At 42.6% G+C, this 19,068-nt stretch overlaps 1 protein-coding gene across 9 annotated transcripts in view; it reads left to right on the top strand.

Annotated features, from left to right (window-relative positions):
- The window catches only part of ATM (ATM serine/threonine kinase), a 111,443-nt gene that overhangs the window by 34,158 nt on the left and 58,217 nt on the right, over positions 1 to 19,068 (top strand). For all 9 annotated transcript variants that reach the window (XM_090029601.1, XM_090029565.1, XM_090029594.1 and 6 more), the window contains 13 exons: positions 1,711 to 1,800; positions 4,254 to 4,425; positions 5,708 to 5,907; positions 6,410 to 6,492; positions 6,581 to 6,736; positions 8,540 to 8,615; positions 8,779 to 8,909; positions 9,917 to 10,037; positions 11,831 to 12,007; positions 14,901 to 15,070; positions 15,358 to 15,604; positions 17,641 to 17,759; positions 18,302 to 18,428. In XM_090029601.1, the coding sequence (XP_089885727.1) occupies positions 1,711 to 1,800; positions 4,254 to 4,425; positions 5,708 to 5,907; positions 6,410 to 6,492; positions 6,581 to 6,736; positions 8,540 to 8,615; positions 8,779 to 8,909; positions 9,917 to 10,037; positions 11,831 to 12,007; positions 14,901 to 15,070; positions 15,358 to 15,604; positions 17,641 to 17,759; positions 18,302 to 18,428 (1,869 nt within the window). The remainder of the gene's footprint in view (positions 1 to 1,710; positions 1,801 to 4,253; positions 4,426 to 5,707; positions 5,908 to 6,409; positions 6,493 to 6,580; positions 6,737 to 8,539; positions 8,616 to 8,778; positions 8,910 to 9,916; positions 10,038 to 11,830; positions 12,008 to 14,900; positions 15,071 to 15,357; positions 15,605 to 17,640; positions 17,760 to 18,301; positions 18,429 to 19,068) is intronic.

Below are 19,068 nucleotides of genomic sequence, written 5' to 3'. Positions count from 1 at the left end.
CAGCAGCATTTCTTTCTTAGGTAAAGTTTAAAGAACTGAGCAAGTGGTTATGAATTTAACTAACTCAAGTGATATGTACATGTTAGGGCCCTGACAGACGCTGGCTTTATGTAATACGCAACATGACACATTCAACCAGTTTGTGACACCATAAAATAGAAAACCAGCCACAAAGATGTTCCATTTTACATGCCTTCCATTGTATGCAGAACATCTTTGTGGTTAGTTTTCCATTTTATGGTGTCACAAACTGGTTGAATGTGTCATGTTGTATATTAAGTAAATATAACGTCTGTTGACAATAAGCATATTGTTAGCACGTGGGGGGACTGCCCCAAGTCTAGAACTGGGTGGGTAGCTTTGGGGCTGTCCATGACCTGGCAGGTTTGTTCTCTTGCCCTGCTGCCCCTGCACATGCAGGTCGCGCAATTTTGGCAGGTTGCACAATTTTGGTATAGGTCATACAAGTCTTCAGAACCAACTCCCATGAGCCTTAGCAAGCATTTAGTTTTGCTCCATACTTAATTTAGACTAGGAGTACATTTTACTAGATATTTCTAATGGTTATGACTAATAGACTGTCTGAAGTATATAGACTATGATACAGCAGCCCAAGTTATTACAGCAGGGATGGGCAATTACTGTGGGTAGAGGGCCACTTACTAAGTTTTGGCAAGCCATCGAGGGCCACATGACAGGCAGACCAGGGCAGATTAATATTAATTTTCTACATTTTTTAGGGGCCCCATGGGCCAGATAGAATGGCCTGAGGGCCGCATTTTGCCCACCCTTGTCTTACAGCCATTTTTTAAAGTATAGAAAAGTTGGATGGTGTATTATTTGTGATGTGATGTCAGCTGGTACAAATTGGAAAAGTACCAAATTAAAAACCCTGAAGACAATGCAGTGGAAAGAAATTCTGTCTTTAGACTATCATCAACCATTATTTAAGACTTACGGTCAGGTTATTGAATAAATAAACTATGCTGCTGTGATTCAGCTGAGAATCTTGCCTAAAGTGTTCATGAAATCAGATCATAGTATTGTGTCACTAGAGAGAAGAGTATGACTGAGCATTGAATCTTAGGATGGAAACATGTCACTTTACATCGCCTTTGTGTTGCCATAAGAATTTTTATGGCAGCAAAAGGCAAAGAAGGCTTATGTCCATGTGCTTTATTATACTACAAATGCCCCATATTGTGGTTGGGACAAAGGTGGTATGAATTTGCTGCTACTTAGTGGTGGCCTTGTATTTTCTTTGTGATAGGAGAGCCTGGACAGCCCAGAGCTGCCTACATGCTTCAGCTACCCTGAGCAGGTGTTTTAGGAGTATAAGGAGCCCCAGTTCTGCACACCTCAGAAATTCCCACGCAAAATTGGCTCCTCCAGCCCCAGAAGCTCCTTCCCAGCTTTTCTTTCTTACAGATATTCATTCAGGGGAATCCAAGGACATTTCTTTATAAATGGGAAAAATGGGGTTTCCCACTTGCACAGACTTGTTGTTCGATTCTCTGGGACGTGTCTGTAAGCAAGAAAGCTGGAGTTTCCCTGCTTATAGAGACACATCTCCCAGAGAGCTGTATTTTTATTAATCTCTGTTTCGTGTATTCACAGGATCGGATAAATCCAGTTCTTTGCTAAGAACAAATAACATAGTGCATGCTATGATAACTGGCCCTTTGTTTTATCACATTTTGTTTTTGACAGAGCAGTCCAAGTAAGGTCTTATCTGGCTTATTCCAGTGTTTGTTAACATCAAAGCTGATGAATGATCTTGTAGATATTTGCGAACATCTAGTAAGTATATTTCTCAGTATTTCTAAGTGTTACATTTGGTAAGAGGCTCATTTATACAGCATATGTAACTTGGAGGCAAAACAAATGAGATTTCTCTTTCTGCAAAGAAATAGGCATTAAAATATATAAAATTTTAAGAATATTTAAACTCAAAATGTTTGTTAATGTATGTTTGTAAACTGGGAGAGGAAGACAATACTATATCATAGTGCTTGGAAAATAAGTATTCACAAAAGAAAAAACTTTTGTAGTGAGATTGGTGCTCCTGCTACTGGTAGAGAAAGCAGGCTGCAGGTGAGGCAGAGGGCAATCAAGGGAGCCACATGACTCAAGGGGCTGGGCTTGCAAAATAGAAGACCAGGACTTGACCTGGGTTGTCAGTCTAGTCCTGCAGGCCATGGAGGGAAGAGCTTCTGAGCTGGCAGCAGGGGGAGCCTCTGATAAAGCATCCCAACCACTTGAGGTAAGACAGCCTTAGGGGAAACACCAGTGGTTTACGGATTGAGTCTTTAGGGGTTGTAGAGGTCTCAATTGGCCTAGGAGCAGGACCAGGACTTGAGGGATAGGGGGAAAGGCCAAGGGGCAGGGCCACAGCCGCAGTGATGAGATCAGGCAGGGTTGTGGACTCGTAGCCCATGAGGGGCAAGAACCAGGGTCAGGTCAGGGATCCATGGGCCAGGGGCCCACAGCCCAGGAGAAAGAGTCTATCAGAGGTAATGAGGCCAGATCCCAGGAATGGCAGAGGACAGAGCCCTGGGCCCTGGAGGGGCCAGGAAAGGTTGGGGATGCAGTTAAAGATGCCTGAGTCCAGGTGGAGCAGAGAATGTAGACCTAAGCCCAAGAGAGGTTAAGATTGTTTGAGGTTCAGGAGGGGCTAGAACAGTTAAAGGCCCCAGGGCTGGAGGCCCCAACAGTGGCAGTGACTGTTCCATGTTTAGAGGCCTGCATTGACTGGAGTTGTCTGTGGGGCTGAAGGCCTATGAATGAGAGAGTGACTGGATTGGACAATGGGACTTCATGCCCAATGATTGATAATATCTGTAAGGTTTGGGCATGGTTATAAAGAGAAAATGAGGAGGCTAGTTAATTAGCCCTTAAGGTGATGAACAGTGATACCTGCATTCATGAATATGAGATCTTGCTTGGGGAGCCTTGGGGCAGCCTCCCTTTTTTCTGAAAGCATAATTACATCAAGCCATGGCAGGAAAGTTGAAGGGGAGATCACCCTAAGAAAGTGAAAGTGACAAGGCCTTAGGGGAGCTCCAGGTGTGTTATGACCACTCCTGGGGCAGGAGGCTGTTAAAAGTTCCTGTAAACTTTTATATCTCTGTGTTGTGCTCACTGGCAAAGTAACAGAATATGGCATCATTACATTTAGCGAAAACTTTGAAACTCCATTTTTTTTCATCCCAACCACTGCAGCTTGGGAAGTAGTTCTACGTAAGTCATATGTTTGCTATGGGTGCACTGATAAAGATTTTTTTTGGTCAATACCAGTGGACAATTTTTAACCAACCATATCAACTGGTGCTGATCTGATTGCCGATACGCGGTTTTCTTTTTATCAGTGCCTATATGATATGCATCAGTGTGTTGGTGCACCTCTAATGTTTGCTATTTTATATAGAGAGAACCTAACAATGTCATTACTGTAAACTTACTACGAACCCTGAGTCTTACTTTGCCACTAACTAAGTTTTCCCTTTTACTGCACATATATTGTTTCTATGGCTCTATATAACACCTTAGTTCACACTCTTAGTTCACAGTCCTTTTCCATCCCTCCAGGCAGGCTGTTTGCACTGACATGGAGGCTTTTCTCTGATATTTAGCTCAGCCTGCATCTGCTTCTTTCTTAGATCTAAGGAAGGGCATGTGATGCCTGAAAGCTTGTCCAACAGCTTTCGCAACTATACACTTGTCCCAGTGAAAGATATTTCAAAAGTCCTCACCACTGTGAACTTGTCAGTCAGTTGGTCAACTAGTAATGATCATGTTCTGTAGTGAGGCCTTTTCTTTTCTTCCTCCAGTTTCTTTAGAACCAAAAATCAAATAGAATGAGAAGCCCACCTTAAAATATCACAGTACTGTTTAAGGAGTCTGTTAAGAATCGGGACCCCACTGCATGCAAACAATACAGAGCAGTTCCTGCTCCAGATTCCTCACCAGACAGCTTTATGATGAGATGAGATGGGTAGATGAAACAAGTGTGACAGTGTGAGGACAGTAACAGCAAAATAAAAATGTTTTGTATAGTACACTTGTATTAATTTAAAGAAACGATAACAACCACGGAAAGGTATTATGTGCCCCAACCCTGAGTAGATTTTGCTCCAAATTTTGTCCCTCCTCACCCTTTTTACTACATTGGTTTCTTTTACTGTTCTGATGCCTACATGCTGCGTTGCACCACCCTACATACAATTTTAAAAAGAATATGATGCTTTTGTCAGATGTCTTTTAATGGAAAACCCAGTGAAACTGGAGAAGCAGAACTAATGGAAGATGATCTTGAGGAGAGTACAATGGAAGTAGAGAACCAAGTAACCGTAGACCTATTCACTGACCACCGTACAGCTGCCATGAGTGAGACTAATGAAGCTGCTGAGGTACAAAACATAACTGGTAAGCCACATTTTTTTTCCATGCACAGAATTGTTTTGCAAAAATTTAGAGTAAATGTTTTTTCAGTTTTATGGTATCTCAACATCAGATACTACATGGAACCATTCAGTTATATAATGGGATTGCTGTTAAGACAATTATCCCCTAATGTAATAATTCTTAGCTCTTTGTAAGTGTTATACAAGCATTAACATATACATTCCTATAGCTATCTTAGCAAGGAAGAAACAATTATCCTTATTTTATTAGTGTTAAAACGGAAGCAAAGAATTTAATTGGCTTTTCAAGGTTAAGCACTGAGTCTGACAGAATTGGGTGTAGAAATCAGGGCTCCAGATTCCCAGTCTAGCACTCTGTTCACTTGACCACAACTCCTTTTATACCTAATACCAAGATATGTTTTTGGGCCTAAAAGTTGGTTCTATTTTACCTTTGCCTCTTCCCATGAATAGCAAATCTATCACCTCTCTGATGAAATCAGCTTTTTTCCTGTCTGGCCTAGTAGAAACCAGAGAGAGGGCTCCTTCTTATCCAGGTCTCTGGCTCTAACTCCTTTCAAGGTGTTTTGGAAGTAGCAGTGGTGATGTTGTTTTGCTGTGAGATCAAATTTAAATTCCTTAATGAAGTTGATGACCATTTTATGCCTTACTCAGTACTGTGAATTTTGTATTTTCAGTACAACTATGAACTTCATTCAGTCCACTTCACATTTTTTCAGTGGCAATCTTTGAAAAGCAATCTCCAGACCTGAACAAATAATAATAATAAAGTTTGGGCCGGAGGGTGTTGGGAACAGCAGCTCTGCATCTGCATATTAAACTGTTTTATTTAGGTGACAGTTGAATTTTGTTCCAGGTCCATTGCTATTCTGACCACCACATGCTTTGTTGGGTTGCCTTTGTAAAATGTGTGAAGTGATTTGGGGTTTTGACCAAATTCTGGGTAAGGATATTCATGTTGCAAAAACCACACTGCAGATTTTTCTGTTGACACCTTTGTGCCACACTTGGTGAAGAGGCTGGGGATATGTATGGGAAATAGAGATATTATGAGAAGTAAGCACATAATGAATTAGCCTTTCTAAGAAGGGGGTCACTCTAAAACAGATGGGGGGAAGCTTGAGCTACTGATGTCTATACCTCTTCTGCACAGCAGTAGACTTCAAAGCTGTCAGTCTGAAGTGCTTAAATTAGCTGTATGCATGTGCCTAACCCTCTTATTATATATTTGATTGTTTTAAAAGATTCATTTTTCATACTTAATAAGAAAATGTTATTTCTAGGTGCCATGAGCCCATTAGCCGAAGAACATTTGACAAAACAAGATAATCTACTTCTTGAAATTCTGAGGTTCCTGTGTATTTGTGTAACTACATCCCAAATTCATACAGTTAGCTTTAGAGCTTCTGACATACGGAGGAAGCTGTTAATGCTTATTGAAAAAAGTACATTCGATGCAAGTAAATCACTGCATCTACATGTGGTAAGTGATTAATGACACTTCCTTCTTGATTCAGTAGAAACCTCTCAGTACACATATTCTGACTTCTAAAGTTGCATGTGCCCTTGTTTGCCACATTTTTAGCACCAGTCCACTAAGGAATATCTATAGTAGCTGCTTTTAAAAAATTAAAAGGTCATTAAAACTAGCATAAGATTCCTCAGGAATCAGTGTGTTGAGGCCATATAGTATCCTTCATTCAGTCCTTAGCCACTAATGGCTTGGGGGTTATATAATCCTCTTCTCTGGACCAGAGGTGAAAGCTCTATTTTTACGCCTTGGGACAGTGCATTTGGATAACAAAATATAAAATTTAACTACTTTTATAACTGTATATCATAGTAATTTTTGTGAAGAACACAAATATCAAATATCTGACATAAGTATATTAGTGTATGACTTCTCATAACACTGATTGAAAATGATTTTTATTTTGTGGCTTAATTTAGAAATATGGCTGATACAATATTTTCTTATATCTTAGTACTTGGTCCTTTTGAAGGAACTCCCAGTTGAAGAAAACATGTTGCCAGAAGAAGACATTGTTATGCTTCTCAAGCCTCTTTCGTAAGAAGTATACAAGAAAACTCATTTTTGTATAGCTGCTTTTTTTCTGCTGTTTGGTTTCTCAAATGCTGTCTCTTCTTGTTTACAGTGATGTGTGCTCCATGTATCGACGAGATCAAGAAGTGTGTAAAGCAGTTCTAAGTAATTTACTCCCAATAGCAGTGGGATTGGGCCAAGCCAGTGCAAATGCTGAAGAAACAGGAGATGCCCAAGGACAATTTTTAACAGTTGTTGGAGCATTTTGGTATGTATTAGCTATTTAAAGTAACAGCCTATATTGGCCATAAACTTTTTAGCCTGGTAGCTTAAACAAAGGATGTGATGCTGTTGTGGCCCTAACTACAAGCATCTAGTTCGTATACTTCTCCCACATGGGAACTGTTCACGGTCTCTGTTTTATATCAGTGCTAATCCTATATTAATCCTAAACTGTGCCCCCTAATCATTAAGGCTATAAATAAATATTCCGTTTCTCCTTGGAGAAAGGCCTTTCTTGGGACCCTATAGATGTACAAGTCCAGTGTCCCACTCTAAGTATTACTGAAATACCCTAGATAAAATGGGCTAACAGTTTTTCCCAGGACAATGCTTTATCAATCTGTAAACTAATCCTGGGTAGTTCAGTTTATTTGCCATTTATTCCAGAGACAAGCCAGTCAGAGGGGGCAGCAATGTAGCTTGGAAGGTCACAAGTGTAAAGGGCTGTGTTGCTCTTCTTTTATTTCAGGTTCTGACTCAGATCAGTCAGGACCCCCTCAAATGAGACCACTACTGCCTCAGTGGTCATTTAAAGCAGGGGTCTGCTGGTAAAGCCATGGTTTTACTGACATTCAATGACGGTGGGCTCTCCCTGTCCTGCACCACAGTTGGCAGCAGGGGCTCAGGCAGAGGGAGTCATTCTGAAGCTAGCTGATTATCAGGGAGAAGTGGTGGTGGCTGGGTTAGTACCCTCCCACCTACAACCCAAGCTGGGTCATTCTGGGCCCCTCCTTGGAAAAACATAGTAGATCCCTGGCCAGGGGCAGGCACTGGTCAGCTGGGGCAGGGCGCAGGGCAGAGCCACGAGCAGCTTATCTGGAGGGTGCAGGGAGTGATGGTTCCAACTGTGCACACCCCAGGAGGGCATGGGGGGGGAGCGTGTGCCCTCGGATCTGCATGTGGGGTGGGGGGGGTGTGGGTGGGCTGGGACCAGGGCTGCTCTGGCCTGTTCCCAGCAGGGGCTGGGCTGGGCTGGGCTCTGCTTGGGGTGGATGGTGGTGGCACTGGGAGGGGGCTACAGAAGGGGCTGCAGCCACCCCAAAATTCACTGTAGCCCCTGCCCCCTCACCCTCATTGGCAGCCCAGCCCAATAGCCCTGCCAGGAACAGCCTGGCCCTGGCCCCAGCCCACCACGTCCTGCATGCAGATCTAGGGACACATGTCCCCCTATGTCCTCCTGGGGTGCACATAGCAGTGGGAGCTGCCACCCCACGCAACTCAGTCCCTTGCCCCTGGCTAGGCAGCCTCTGCCCCATCTCCACTGCCTCCCCCCACAACAAACTTATCAGCCAGACTGGCCTGTGTTTCTGGCTGCACTGCAGCTGCAAGCACACATGTGGAGTTTTGCGTACCCCCCCATGACCCTTTTAAGTACCCCTAGGGGTACATGTACCCTTGGTTGACAACCACCGACTTAAGGAATGAATTATAAAGAGCAGTTATGTTTTTTAGATTATTTTCCAATATTTAAATTAATAATGGTTTTTATATACAGTATAACCTCATAAATCCAGATGCCAAAAATCCAGTATTATCAAAAATCCAGCACTTCCTCCCACCCTCCTGGATGCAGAGGGGTGGTGGCTGCCATCCACCACCCTGCATCGCCACTCTGCGTGCAGCTGCTACTCTGGGACCACTCGCCACTACTTCCTCCCCACACCCCTTTCTGTGACCGGCCACTGCTCCAGTTTCAAAAATCCATCATTTTCAAATTTCTGGCAAGTGCTCGGTCCCAAGCACACCAGATTTATGAGGTTATACTGTATTTCAATATTTTTTGTTTCAGGCACTTGACAAAAGAAGGGAGATGTACAGCTCCAGTAAGGGTGGCTCTACTGAAATGCATGAAAGCCCTACTTGAGGTGAACTATATACTTTTTGATCTGATATTAGACCTGGAAGTGTAATAATAAATGTTTGCTTGAAAATAGTACCTAAAGAGTTGTTGCTTACCTCAGAAATATCAAGTATTTGTTTCAGTGTAGGTTACAATAGTTTTAATACAAGTATGTTCCTTTTCTTCAGGCTGATCCCTATTCAAAGTGGGCTATACTTCGTGTAAGAAATGAAGATCTTCTGGTGAGTGAAGCTTTCCCACATTTCCTTGCAGATAGTGACCATCAAGTTCGCATGCTTGCTGCAAAGTCAATAACCAGGTGATGATATAAACCATGTTTTTGTTTAGATAATTATATATATATAGAGATATAGGTATATCTCTATATATATCTTAAGAACAATTAAATTTGGCTGGGATTTTCTTTCCTTGTGTAGCTGCCTTCATTTTCTGAGGTACTTTAATACTAGAGGTTCACTGATGCATCGGCCCGATATCAGATCGGCACTGATTATAAAGAAAATTGATCGTATTGGAAATTGGCCTGATGTGGCCAATAATTTGGCCAATAAATGCCTGTGCGTGCATGCAGCCACAGCACAACACGTAGGCAGTGAGGAGCACAGCCCGGCAGCTTGGAGAGGATCACAGCCCGGTAGCAAGGAGCACAGCCTGGCAGGGGCTGGGGCAAGCGCCTGCCCAGCTAAGGTAGGGTGGGCACGGGGTGGACCTGTAGCTCGTGTGGGGGCTGGCATGCTGCTGGTCCGGCGCTCATCCAGCATGTCCCACTGCTGCTCCTGTCGCTCGTCCAGGAGTGCATGGGGGTGGAAGGGTGTGCCCCCAAGTCTAGGCTGCACGGGGCCCACGCAGATCCAGGGGCACATGCCACTCCCCATGCCCTTCTGAACAAGTGGCAGAAGCAGTGGTGGGACCCACCAGACGAGCAGCTCCTGCTTAAGCGTTCCTATAAAAAGTGAACTTCTGAGAAACTCTTTCTAAATAGTTGATAAATTTATCCTGATATTATTCCATGAGGCAAATGAGTTGCAAGTGACAGGGAATCAGAATATGTTTCATTTGCATTTGGCTGTCAAGGACTGGGCAGAAATAATCAATTCTACCTTCTTCCTCTAGCAGATGTTTTTATTGCCATCTGCAGGGAGGGAGAGAGGGTTGCTGCAACACAAGCCCTGTGAGGGGAGAAATGGAACTGCAGAGGGCTGCTCTCTTTCTTTCAAAACAAAGGAATCTCATCATTTATCTTGTAAAATATACAGTGATTCTGTAGGTTAATTGTTATGCTAAATAACTACCCTTGTTTTTAAGTTTGTTCCAAGATGTGAAGCAGAGAGCTTCATCTGGATTATTGAAACCTCTTCCATTGAAGCTTCAGCAGAAGGCTTTTGAGAATGTATACCTCAGAGTGCAAGAAGGAATGAGAGATCTGGTACTAATTAATATCTAATCACTAGCTATGGGTAAATAAGGGCCATATGATTAAATACTCATTAATGCCAATGTGTTGAGTTTTCTAAAGAAATAGTCATTCCTTAAGGTCTCCGTGTGCTCTGAGTTAATGAATCAGGTAGCAAAAAAAAAAATTCTTATGCACCTCCCCAGTTGTTCTCTTGGCCATGCTATAATGTTTAACCTAATGCTGCTATTTTCCATGCTGTTCTTCCTATGAATACTTGCTAGTATAGTTATCTAGGTTTACTACTTAAGGGCTGAACAATGAGGCCCCATTGTGCCAAGCAGTTTATAAACACAAGGCATATCTACAAGAGCACTTTACTGCACAGTAAACTAATTTGTTGCCCAGTATAGTGCCACTGTCTGCACATGCGTGGTAATTAGTCTGATGTAAACTAATTTAGTGTGCCATCAGATAGTGCCATCAGACACAAGTACTATCTGATGGTGGAGTAAATTACTACTCTTATGTGCACATGTCGATGGTGATGTTGGGATTAGTTTACTCTAGCTCAAATTGTGCTAGAGATTATTCAGTTGCATTAATTGCATGTGTAAATGCGCCCACACAGTACTAGGTAGTCCCTGTCCCAATGAATTTGTAGTCTAAATATTTGCATGCATGTTAATGCCCATGCATTAGACTCGTATATGGGGTATTTTAAAGCTTCCTTTTAACTCTTACATGTTGATTTTTATGGATAATGCACATAATAAGCATGTGGAAATTTTTCTCTCTGCTTCCTTTGTGGATAGTACTATGCAATAAAGTTAGAACCCAGATCATTTCTCTCTGAGTGGTTCACAATCCACCTAATTTATAGCAAGCTTCTGAATTAAGCATATGCTCTTCTGCTGTTTGTTGAGGGTCATACAGCCCTGGTTAATTTGCAAACTGTCACCTTCACTGAGGTGAAGGGGCCCTGTGAGGTATCTCAGAGTCCACCTTCACAAATTATATTAATTGGTATCCTTGTTGGGTAGATTAGAAACCGAAAAACCGTGACCCTAAAATATTCTTTCATCTCCAAAGGGAGTTTCTATGAATTAGAGTTGAAGTACTCTGTGGATTGGCAGCCTGTGTTGTAGCTACTAATCTATCATAGGTATAACTGCAATGTAATATATAATTCCTACAGCTCTTTTTGAGAGAGAAAAGATACAAGTAGAAAGGATATTTTTCCCACTCTATTTTCCCAGTTCCTAGGGAGTGTGCCCATGAATGCTGTATTTTGTGCAATATAAAATCAAAAGTCTTACATTTTAATAAGGAAAATATTATTTTCAATATTGTTAATGAGAACTTTGGAAAGCCCCACCTTTGCTTTTATAAAATTTCAAGATTGGTGGATAACTAAAGAAAAAGAAAAACTACATTCATACTATAGGGTGCCTGCAATTTCATTTTTCTCTCATAGGAGTATCTTTCATTTTGTCATTTTTCTTTCGTCCATCTTTATGACTTACTTTTCTGGAAGATTTATTCACATTTTGTTTATTACCACCCTCACGGTCTTCTTATCACAATCACTAGTCTTACAAATGCAAAGAGGATGCATTGGCTGTCACTGCCTCAGTAAGCAACAAGGTTGCAGTTGGATTGCTAAGAGGTCCATTCCCTTTCCCACCTGCATCTCAGAAGCTCAACAAGCTAACCCCAATACCCTGATATAAAGGGTTTTTTTAGTTTAAATAGTTTAAGCTCATGTATCAGTACAGATATTTGTTCTTGTTTAACATTTTAAATTATTTTTCATTATTATGAAGGCACAGGCGAATGCAAGCCCTGATGATCTTCTGGACAAGGAATGTAATAGAAAAGCCGTTCTGTTGACGCTCATAACTATGGTTTTCTGCTGCAGTCCTGTGTGTGAAAAGCAGGCTTTGTTTGCTATTTGCCAGTCTGTAAAAGAGAATGGATTAGAAGCTCAGCTTATTAAAAAGGCAAGTAGTATATGGGAAAAGTTAATTTAGGCTATGAAAGTAAAGCAAAGATGTTGATATTGGAAAAATTCCTTTCTCAATAAGGAACTAGAGTGGTTACTCTACAGCAGGGGGTTTCAGCCTTTTTTAACAAGTGACCCCTTCTGTCTCAAAGTTCCAGCTTGACGTACTCCTTTATTTTTCTTGTTTTTAAGTGGGGGGGAGGGAGTGCAGATTGAGGCCCCGTGCTGAGGGAGGGAGTGGGGCAGGAGCAGGCACTTCTGCTGGGGCGGGACAGGGTGTGGGATGGAGCCATGAGCAGCTCGTCCTGAGGGAGGGGGGTGGCTTCCGCTGCTGTGCATACTGCGGTAGGGCATGGAGCCGGTGTGCCCCCAGACCTGTGCATGAGAGGCAGGCGGGTTGCCGCTTTAGGCTGGGGTCTTGCTGGCAGGGGGCTGGGCCAGGCTGTGCTTGGGGCGGGCAGTGGCAGCACTGGGGTTGTTGGGGGCTACAGCGAATTCTGGAGCAGCTGCAGTCCACCCTGTAGCCCTGCTCCTGTAGGCCCCCACGGTGAGGGAAGGGCTGGGGCTGGGGCTGGGGCTGGAGCAAGGGTAGGCACTGCCCAGCCAGGGTGGAGAGCAGGACAGAGCCATGAGTGGCTCATCCAGACGGTGAAGGAGGTGGCAGCTTCCACCACTGCACACACCCCAGGAGGATATGGAGAGCGTCACCCTGGATCTGCATGTGGGGTGTGGGTGGGCTGAGGCTGGAGCTGTGCTGGGCTGTTCCTGGTGGGGGCTGTGCTCGGGCCAGGCAGAGGTAGCCACCCCCAATCACACTTCCCAGAGCAGCCCCGTCCCATGTGCAGATCTGGGGGCACAAGCCCTCCATGCCCTCTCGGGGTGCGTGTAGCAGCAAGAGCCACCCCCCCACGCACCTCAGTCCCTTGCCCTGGCTGGGCAGCCCCTTCCCCACTCCCTCCCCCCACAACAAACTTGTCAGCTGGACCAGGCTGCACTCCTGGCTGCCTGTGTGCTGCACTGCTGCTGCGAGTATGCATGCAGAGTTCTGTGTACCCCCTACAATCCTCTTAAATACCTCTAGGGGTGTGCGTACCCCGAGTTGACAACCACTGCTCTATAGAATTCAGAAAGTGGGCAGACAGTATCAGCTGCAATTAAAGTTTTAATTCCTCTTTACATAAATCAAGATAATCTATTTCAAGGGTGGGCAGTTATTTTGGCTGGAGGGCCAGTTAATGAGTTTTGATGAGCTGTCAGGGGCCTCAAGGGTAGCCCTGCCCCTTGACAGGTGTTCCATCCCCTGGTTCCAGTCTTGGGACTGGAAGTCCTGCCCCCTAATCCCTGAACATTGCCACTGGAAGTCCCTCCCCTTGCCCCCAGAAGTACTCCTTTTGGGAGGGGGATTGCCATCTTGGAACCAGAAGAAAACCAAATCATATTCTAAAAATCAAACATCTACAACATATTTTAATTTTATTTAAAAAAAATATTGTTGTCCTGATTTATGTGTGCTTACATAGTGTGTATATAGAGGTGACTGCATAATAGTTCAAAAATTGTCTTACTCTTGTATATTGTGTGGGGTGTGGTTGGGGGGATTGGTATGTGGTGGGGTGTGTGTTAGGTGGGTGGGGGTGTGGTTGTGGGGGGGGGGGAGGGTGTGAGCCCCTGTGGCGCATAGCCCCTGCTGCTGTTGGCAGCAGCAGACCCTCAGGGTTCTCATGATCTGTGTAGGCAGAGCCTCTGGTGGTGCGTGGCTCCAGTCACTTCTGGATGCTGCACATGGTGGCAAGCTGCTCCAGACAGGCCTGCCTCCATTGTGTGGGGCTCCCCACACTTCACGTTTAGCTCCTGGGACCCAGTCAGAGTTGTGGGGGGACCTGCACAATGAAGCCAGCGGCCTGGCCCTGTTCCTTGTTGCCATGTGGAGTTCTCAGCACTCTGACAGGAAGCAGGGAGCAGTACTGAGCTGGCCTGCCTCCATCACGCAGGGCTTGCCATCACTTCCAGTAGAGTCCTGGGAGCTGCATGTGGCAGCAGGGCAGCAGTGAAGGCCACAAGCTCCATCACATGGGGGCGCATGATTCCCAAGAGCTGCACATGAGCCTTGGGGAGCCCTGCACAATGCAACCAGGCTGACCTGGATTCCATGCTCCTGCTGCCCCACTGGGCGCAGACCACGGGATCCATGCTCCCACACAGCTTATCCCTGCTGCAGCTTATTCCTGCTTGCTGGCACTTCTGTACCTGGTGCCCAGAGTGCTGCAGCAGAGACATGAGGAGGAGCCTGTGGACTCCAGGTGAGCTAAGCAGTTCCCTTGGCAGCAGCCGTGCATGAAAGCTGTGTGCTGGTCAGGGCCGGGGTCAGGGCAGGAGCGAAGTGCGCTGCCTCGGTGGAAGTGGGCAGGGCTTGGACCCCGTGCAAACACAGCAGTGTGCTGGGCAGAATACAGTTAATTGGTGGTGCCTGCTCACGGGCTGGATAAAATCGCCTTGTGCGCTGGATGTAGTCCACAGGCCATATTTTGCCCACTCCTGATTTATATAATAGTGGTATATTTAGATTATTGCTTTATCATTCTGGCCAGTTTTATCTCATTGGTTCATTGTGCTTCTTCATCCATCTATATCCATGTGTTATATTTTGCCTTAGATTATTCCTCAGAGCATAGTCTTTTAATTTTGTTTATACAGTACCTACCATGAGGGGATAATGGTATTTCCTGTGATAATACAAGTGATAGCATATATTAAGTGTAAATTGAACCATATAAATACTAGTAGATGAGTAAGAAGGCAAAAAGAATGAGTTAGGAAGAAGGCATAGAAACAGATTCTTGCTCAGTACCATATGCTTTGCACGTTATCTCATAATCTTATTTATTGCCTAGGTTTTGGAAAGAGTGTCTGACATTTTTGGCTATAGAAGTATAGAAGACTTCATGAATTCTCACTTAGACTATCTGGTGCTGGAGTGGCTGAGAATGAAAGCTAGTGGGTACACCCTATCTGCTTTTCCTTTTGTTCTTCTGAACTACTCTAGCCTGGAGGAGTTCTACAAGTGAGTTGACATGTAAAAGCACCTTACTTAACATTGTGAAATGTGCTTACCCAAGTATCAGATATAATGCTGCTTTACAATCTTTCTCTGTAGAGATGTATAATTAATTCTAATCATGTCTCTTGTAACAGTTGAAATGTCATATATAGCTGTAACTTGACAGTAATTACAAGTTTGGTTATACAACAGATAAACTGTATATGTTGTATTGTACGTAAAATTTTAAGGTTTTTTTTTTAATCTGTTTTATTTGAACAAGTTTTGGAAATACATTTCCTTACCTGTAGGTCTTGTTATAAAGTTCTGGTTCCACACCTGGTCATTAGAAGTCAATTTGAAGATGTGAAATCCATAGCAAACAAAATTGAAAAAGACTGGAGGAACATTCTTGCAGACTGCTTTCCAAAGATACTTGTAAATATTCTGCCGTATTTTGCCTATCAGAGCGATGGAGACAGTGAAATAGTACAGCAGAGAGAGAGAGCTTGTAAAGTTTATGACATGCTTACTGATGAAGACTGCTTAGGAAAACAGGTATCTAATTTTTATTTTCTTTATTTCTGTTTTATTCTGCATTCAGCAAGGAATCTGATTATTCATGAGAAAGTAACACAGACTATATACAAAGTTCTGCCAAATACAAAAACTGTGGTGACATATATCAACATATGGGTGACACATAATACAGTTGAAAGGAAAATATTAAATAAGAATTCAGATGTTTTAGGTCTTCAACTGTGACAGTGTTTTATAATAAAGTCACAGGTTAGTATTTTGAATCTCTCAATTGAGTTCAACTGTGCCATCTCAAAGTCATACTGTTTACTTGAAATATGATGTTTCAAAATATGAATTATATAATAATTCTCAGTAATTATGATTTATGACTTTCCCCAGCCAAAATTATTTCTGCAAGTCACATTTTCGTATTTTAAAATATTTAATTTCTTTTCTTCATTGTACTCTTGCTCGGTACCCAAGAAGATGCTGATTATTAATGGATAAATAGTGACATTTGACTTTACAAAATTCTGTCAAATACAGAAAACAGACCCTCTCCTTTCACCTTCGCCATCCCCAAATAGGAATAATAAAATGTTGTAATTACAACAGGTAAAATAATTCCAGGCAGATTTGTGGTTTTGAAGGGTAATTTGGACCTTTCAAAGGATAGAAAGGAATTCTAGGAAGAAAAAGAGGTTACCATATTTACTCAAATACAAGATGAGGTTTTCCCCCAGTTGGCTGAGGGGGGAAAAAAGCCCTTCATCTTATTATCATATGCAAGGGACGCTCACTAAATGTATTGTCTATCATTAAACTGCTGCCAAAAGCAGCCTGTGCTCAGCATTGGAAACCAACTATGAAGATTAAATGCAGACAAAACTGAGCATATCTATAAAACACATGGCCCACACTGGGCAATCATGCTGATGGGACCCTACCACAAGGTAAGGTTAGCGCAGCCTACCTGAATAAGACATACGGCAGCTCACATTAAGTGCAGTTCTCACTGCCAACTGTTTTTCAAGTTGTGGTGAGTCACTACATTGCATACATTTTGATTTCCTTTCTTTCGCGCTTCCAGTGATTCTTGCTACTTCACGAGCCTTAAATGCCTAGCAAACACCATGAAATGAAGAGCCCAGACAGTTCACACAGAAGCCCTCAGTCACTGCTCCTCTCAGCCTATTGCATATGGTCTGTGTGGCCCCACCCTCCATGAGGTGAAGCCAGATCAGGTTGCCCTGCACCTTATCTGCATATAAGTTTTTGGAGCATCCCAGGACTCATGATAAGAACACCCATTTCCAGTCAGGTGTGGGCTAATTAGCACATGGATCCTTTGTTGGGGGGTATCTGAAGTACACACACACACTTAGCAGTGCTGAGCTGTGGGGTCACCATGGCTTGAAATGCTGTTGACTCTGGTGGAGCCCAGCTCAATGAACTGTGTGATAAACCTTTGGTTTTGGACTAATACCGGACCTAGTTTGTACTACATATAAGTAGGTGCCAAATTGTTGCTCAGAAGTGTATTTATAGAGCATCTCTGCTAAAACTTGCAGCAGTTTCAAAAATAAGGTAACATACATTAATTCTGGATGAACTAAGTGTGTGGGTACTGTATGCAAATTGCTATAGCTGTGTTTAATTTCAAGGTTATTGTTTTCAAATGTGCTCCTCACTTCCATGTGCTTAGGGAGAGCAGGGTCTGACTGTAAGAAGATAGGAAAGGTGCTGCCAGGGGAAAAAGTTGGAGGCAGGGGAAGCAGAGAGCAAAAGAGCTACTTGACTCCCCAGATTTATTTTCTCTGCAATGCCAGTGAGGAGAAAAAATTCAAGGCAAACTTCCAAAAAGTAGTTTCTTTACCTGGAAGATTATAACAAATCTATAATTTTTTCATAAATAGAATCTAATTATTGGGGGGTCATCTTGTAATCAGGATTGTCTGCTAGTTGAGTAAATATAGTCATTTAAAAATCAAAATTAAGATTTTTCAGTTAGGTGATTTCTGAGTTAAAGCTGTGCTGTTAAAACACTAACTGAACCCATTTTTGTCTTCTAGCAAATTGACAATTTGTCTCACAGTAACTTTCCAGAGATCGTGCTAGAGCTGTTGATGACCTTACATGAGCCAGCCAACATTGAGGCAGGAGAAGGATCTCACCTAAGCAAATTTACGGGGTATGTAGACACAGGATTTTAGAGCATTGTGCAAGATGATGGGTGTATGCATTTCTTCTTTCCCCTTCTGAAGTGGAGGAATGAGAAAAGTTACTCAAATGAGTAATGCAACATGTTTTAATACTTTATATCATGACTGTGTACTAGTTCTGTTGATTTCTACTGAATTGCTAGTGAGGCTGTAAAACTGCAGAATGTTCTTGTTTCTTCGTTCCTCGTGGCTAGAAGTAGGGGAGTTCTTTGGGTCTGTTTCCTAGTCTTAATTGATTTTTTGGGTTACTGTGCAGCTTCTTTAATATTAGTCCTGTAGAGGTTCTTTAAACTTCTGTTTGTTGATTTGCTGAAAGTAAACTGTTTCTCCAGTAACTGGCAGGTGTCACTATTGTTACAATATTGTTTTTTGACAATGCAGTTACTCTTGCCTAAGAAGGATGAAATCGCATCTGCTTTGCATCATTTTCAGTATTTTTAATGAATCCAAAATCATGATACCTGAATATATTTTTGGAAGTTTTATTGTTACATTCTTTTAAATCATTCAGGGACCTGGACCCTGCTCCTAATCCTCCTCATTTTCCATCTTACGTGATCAAGGCAACCTTGGATTATATTAGCGGTTGTCATAAAGCCAAATTAAAAAGTCTTGTAGCTGTTCTTTCTAAAAATCCTGTAAGTATATGATTTTTGCAGTTTTTTGATTGTTAAAATTTCTTTTTTAAGTATATTTTGTTTTACTTATATGTTTTCACTATGTGTAAACCAAAAAAAACATATTCTCAGTTGTACAATTAGAGGGTGTAGCTGTGCTACTTTTAGCATTAAAAGGAGGAAGCATATGTAAAATATGGAAAAGAGAAAAAAGTCTCAGTTAAAAATGAATCAAGTTGTGGGAGGTTTACTTAAGAGTAAATAAAATTTAGTCCATTAGAATGGCAGCACTTCTGTCATTACTTTTTAAACAAAGCAGAACACAGACATGCATGTTGTAAATATTAAATAGTAAAAATAGTAATATTTGTTTCCTTTGCTGGTAATGTGGACTTCCACTTTCTCCTGGTTTAGGCTTTTTTTAGGGGCCCTGCAGGCTGGATAGAATGGCCTGGTGGGCCGCATCTGGCCCGCGGGCCACATTTTACCCACCCCTGCTTTACAGAAAGGTTTGGCTGTTATCATCTATGTTGCCTCTCTGTGGGGGGAAAAAGTTGTTTTAAAAATATTAGAGGTGCAGGGAATATGATCTATACCTCCACTCCTAGAATTTATCTCTATGGTCTGTTATTTAAACCCCCTCTACATGTTACAAGTGTTG

Source organism: Crocodylus siamensis, chromosome 1, assembly GCF_052110815.1.
Source record: "Crocodylus siamensis isolate JL-2025a chromosome 1, ASM5211081v1, whole genome shotgun sequence".
Classification (NCBI taxonomy): Eukaryota; Metazoa; Chordata; order Crocodylia; family Crocodylidae; genus Crocodylus; species Crocodylus siamensis.
This window is presented reverse-complemented; position numbering and strand designations above follow the sequence as displayed.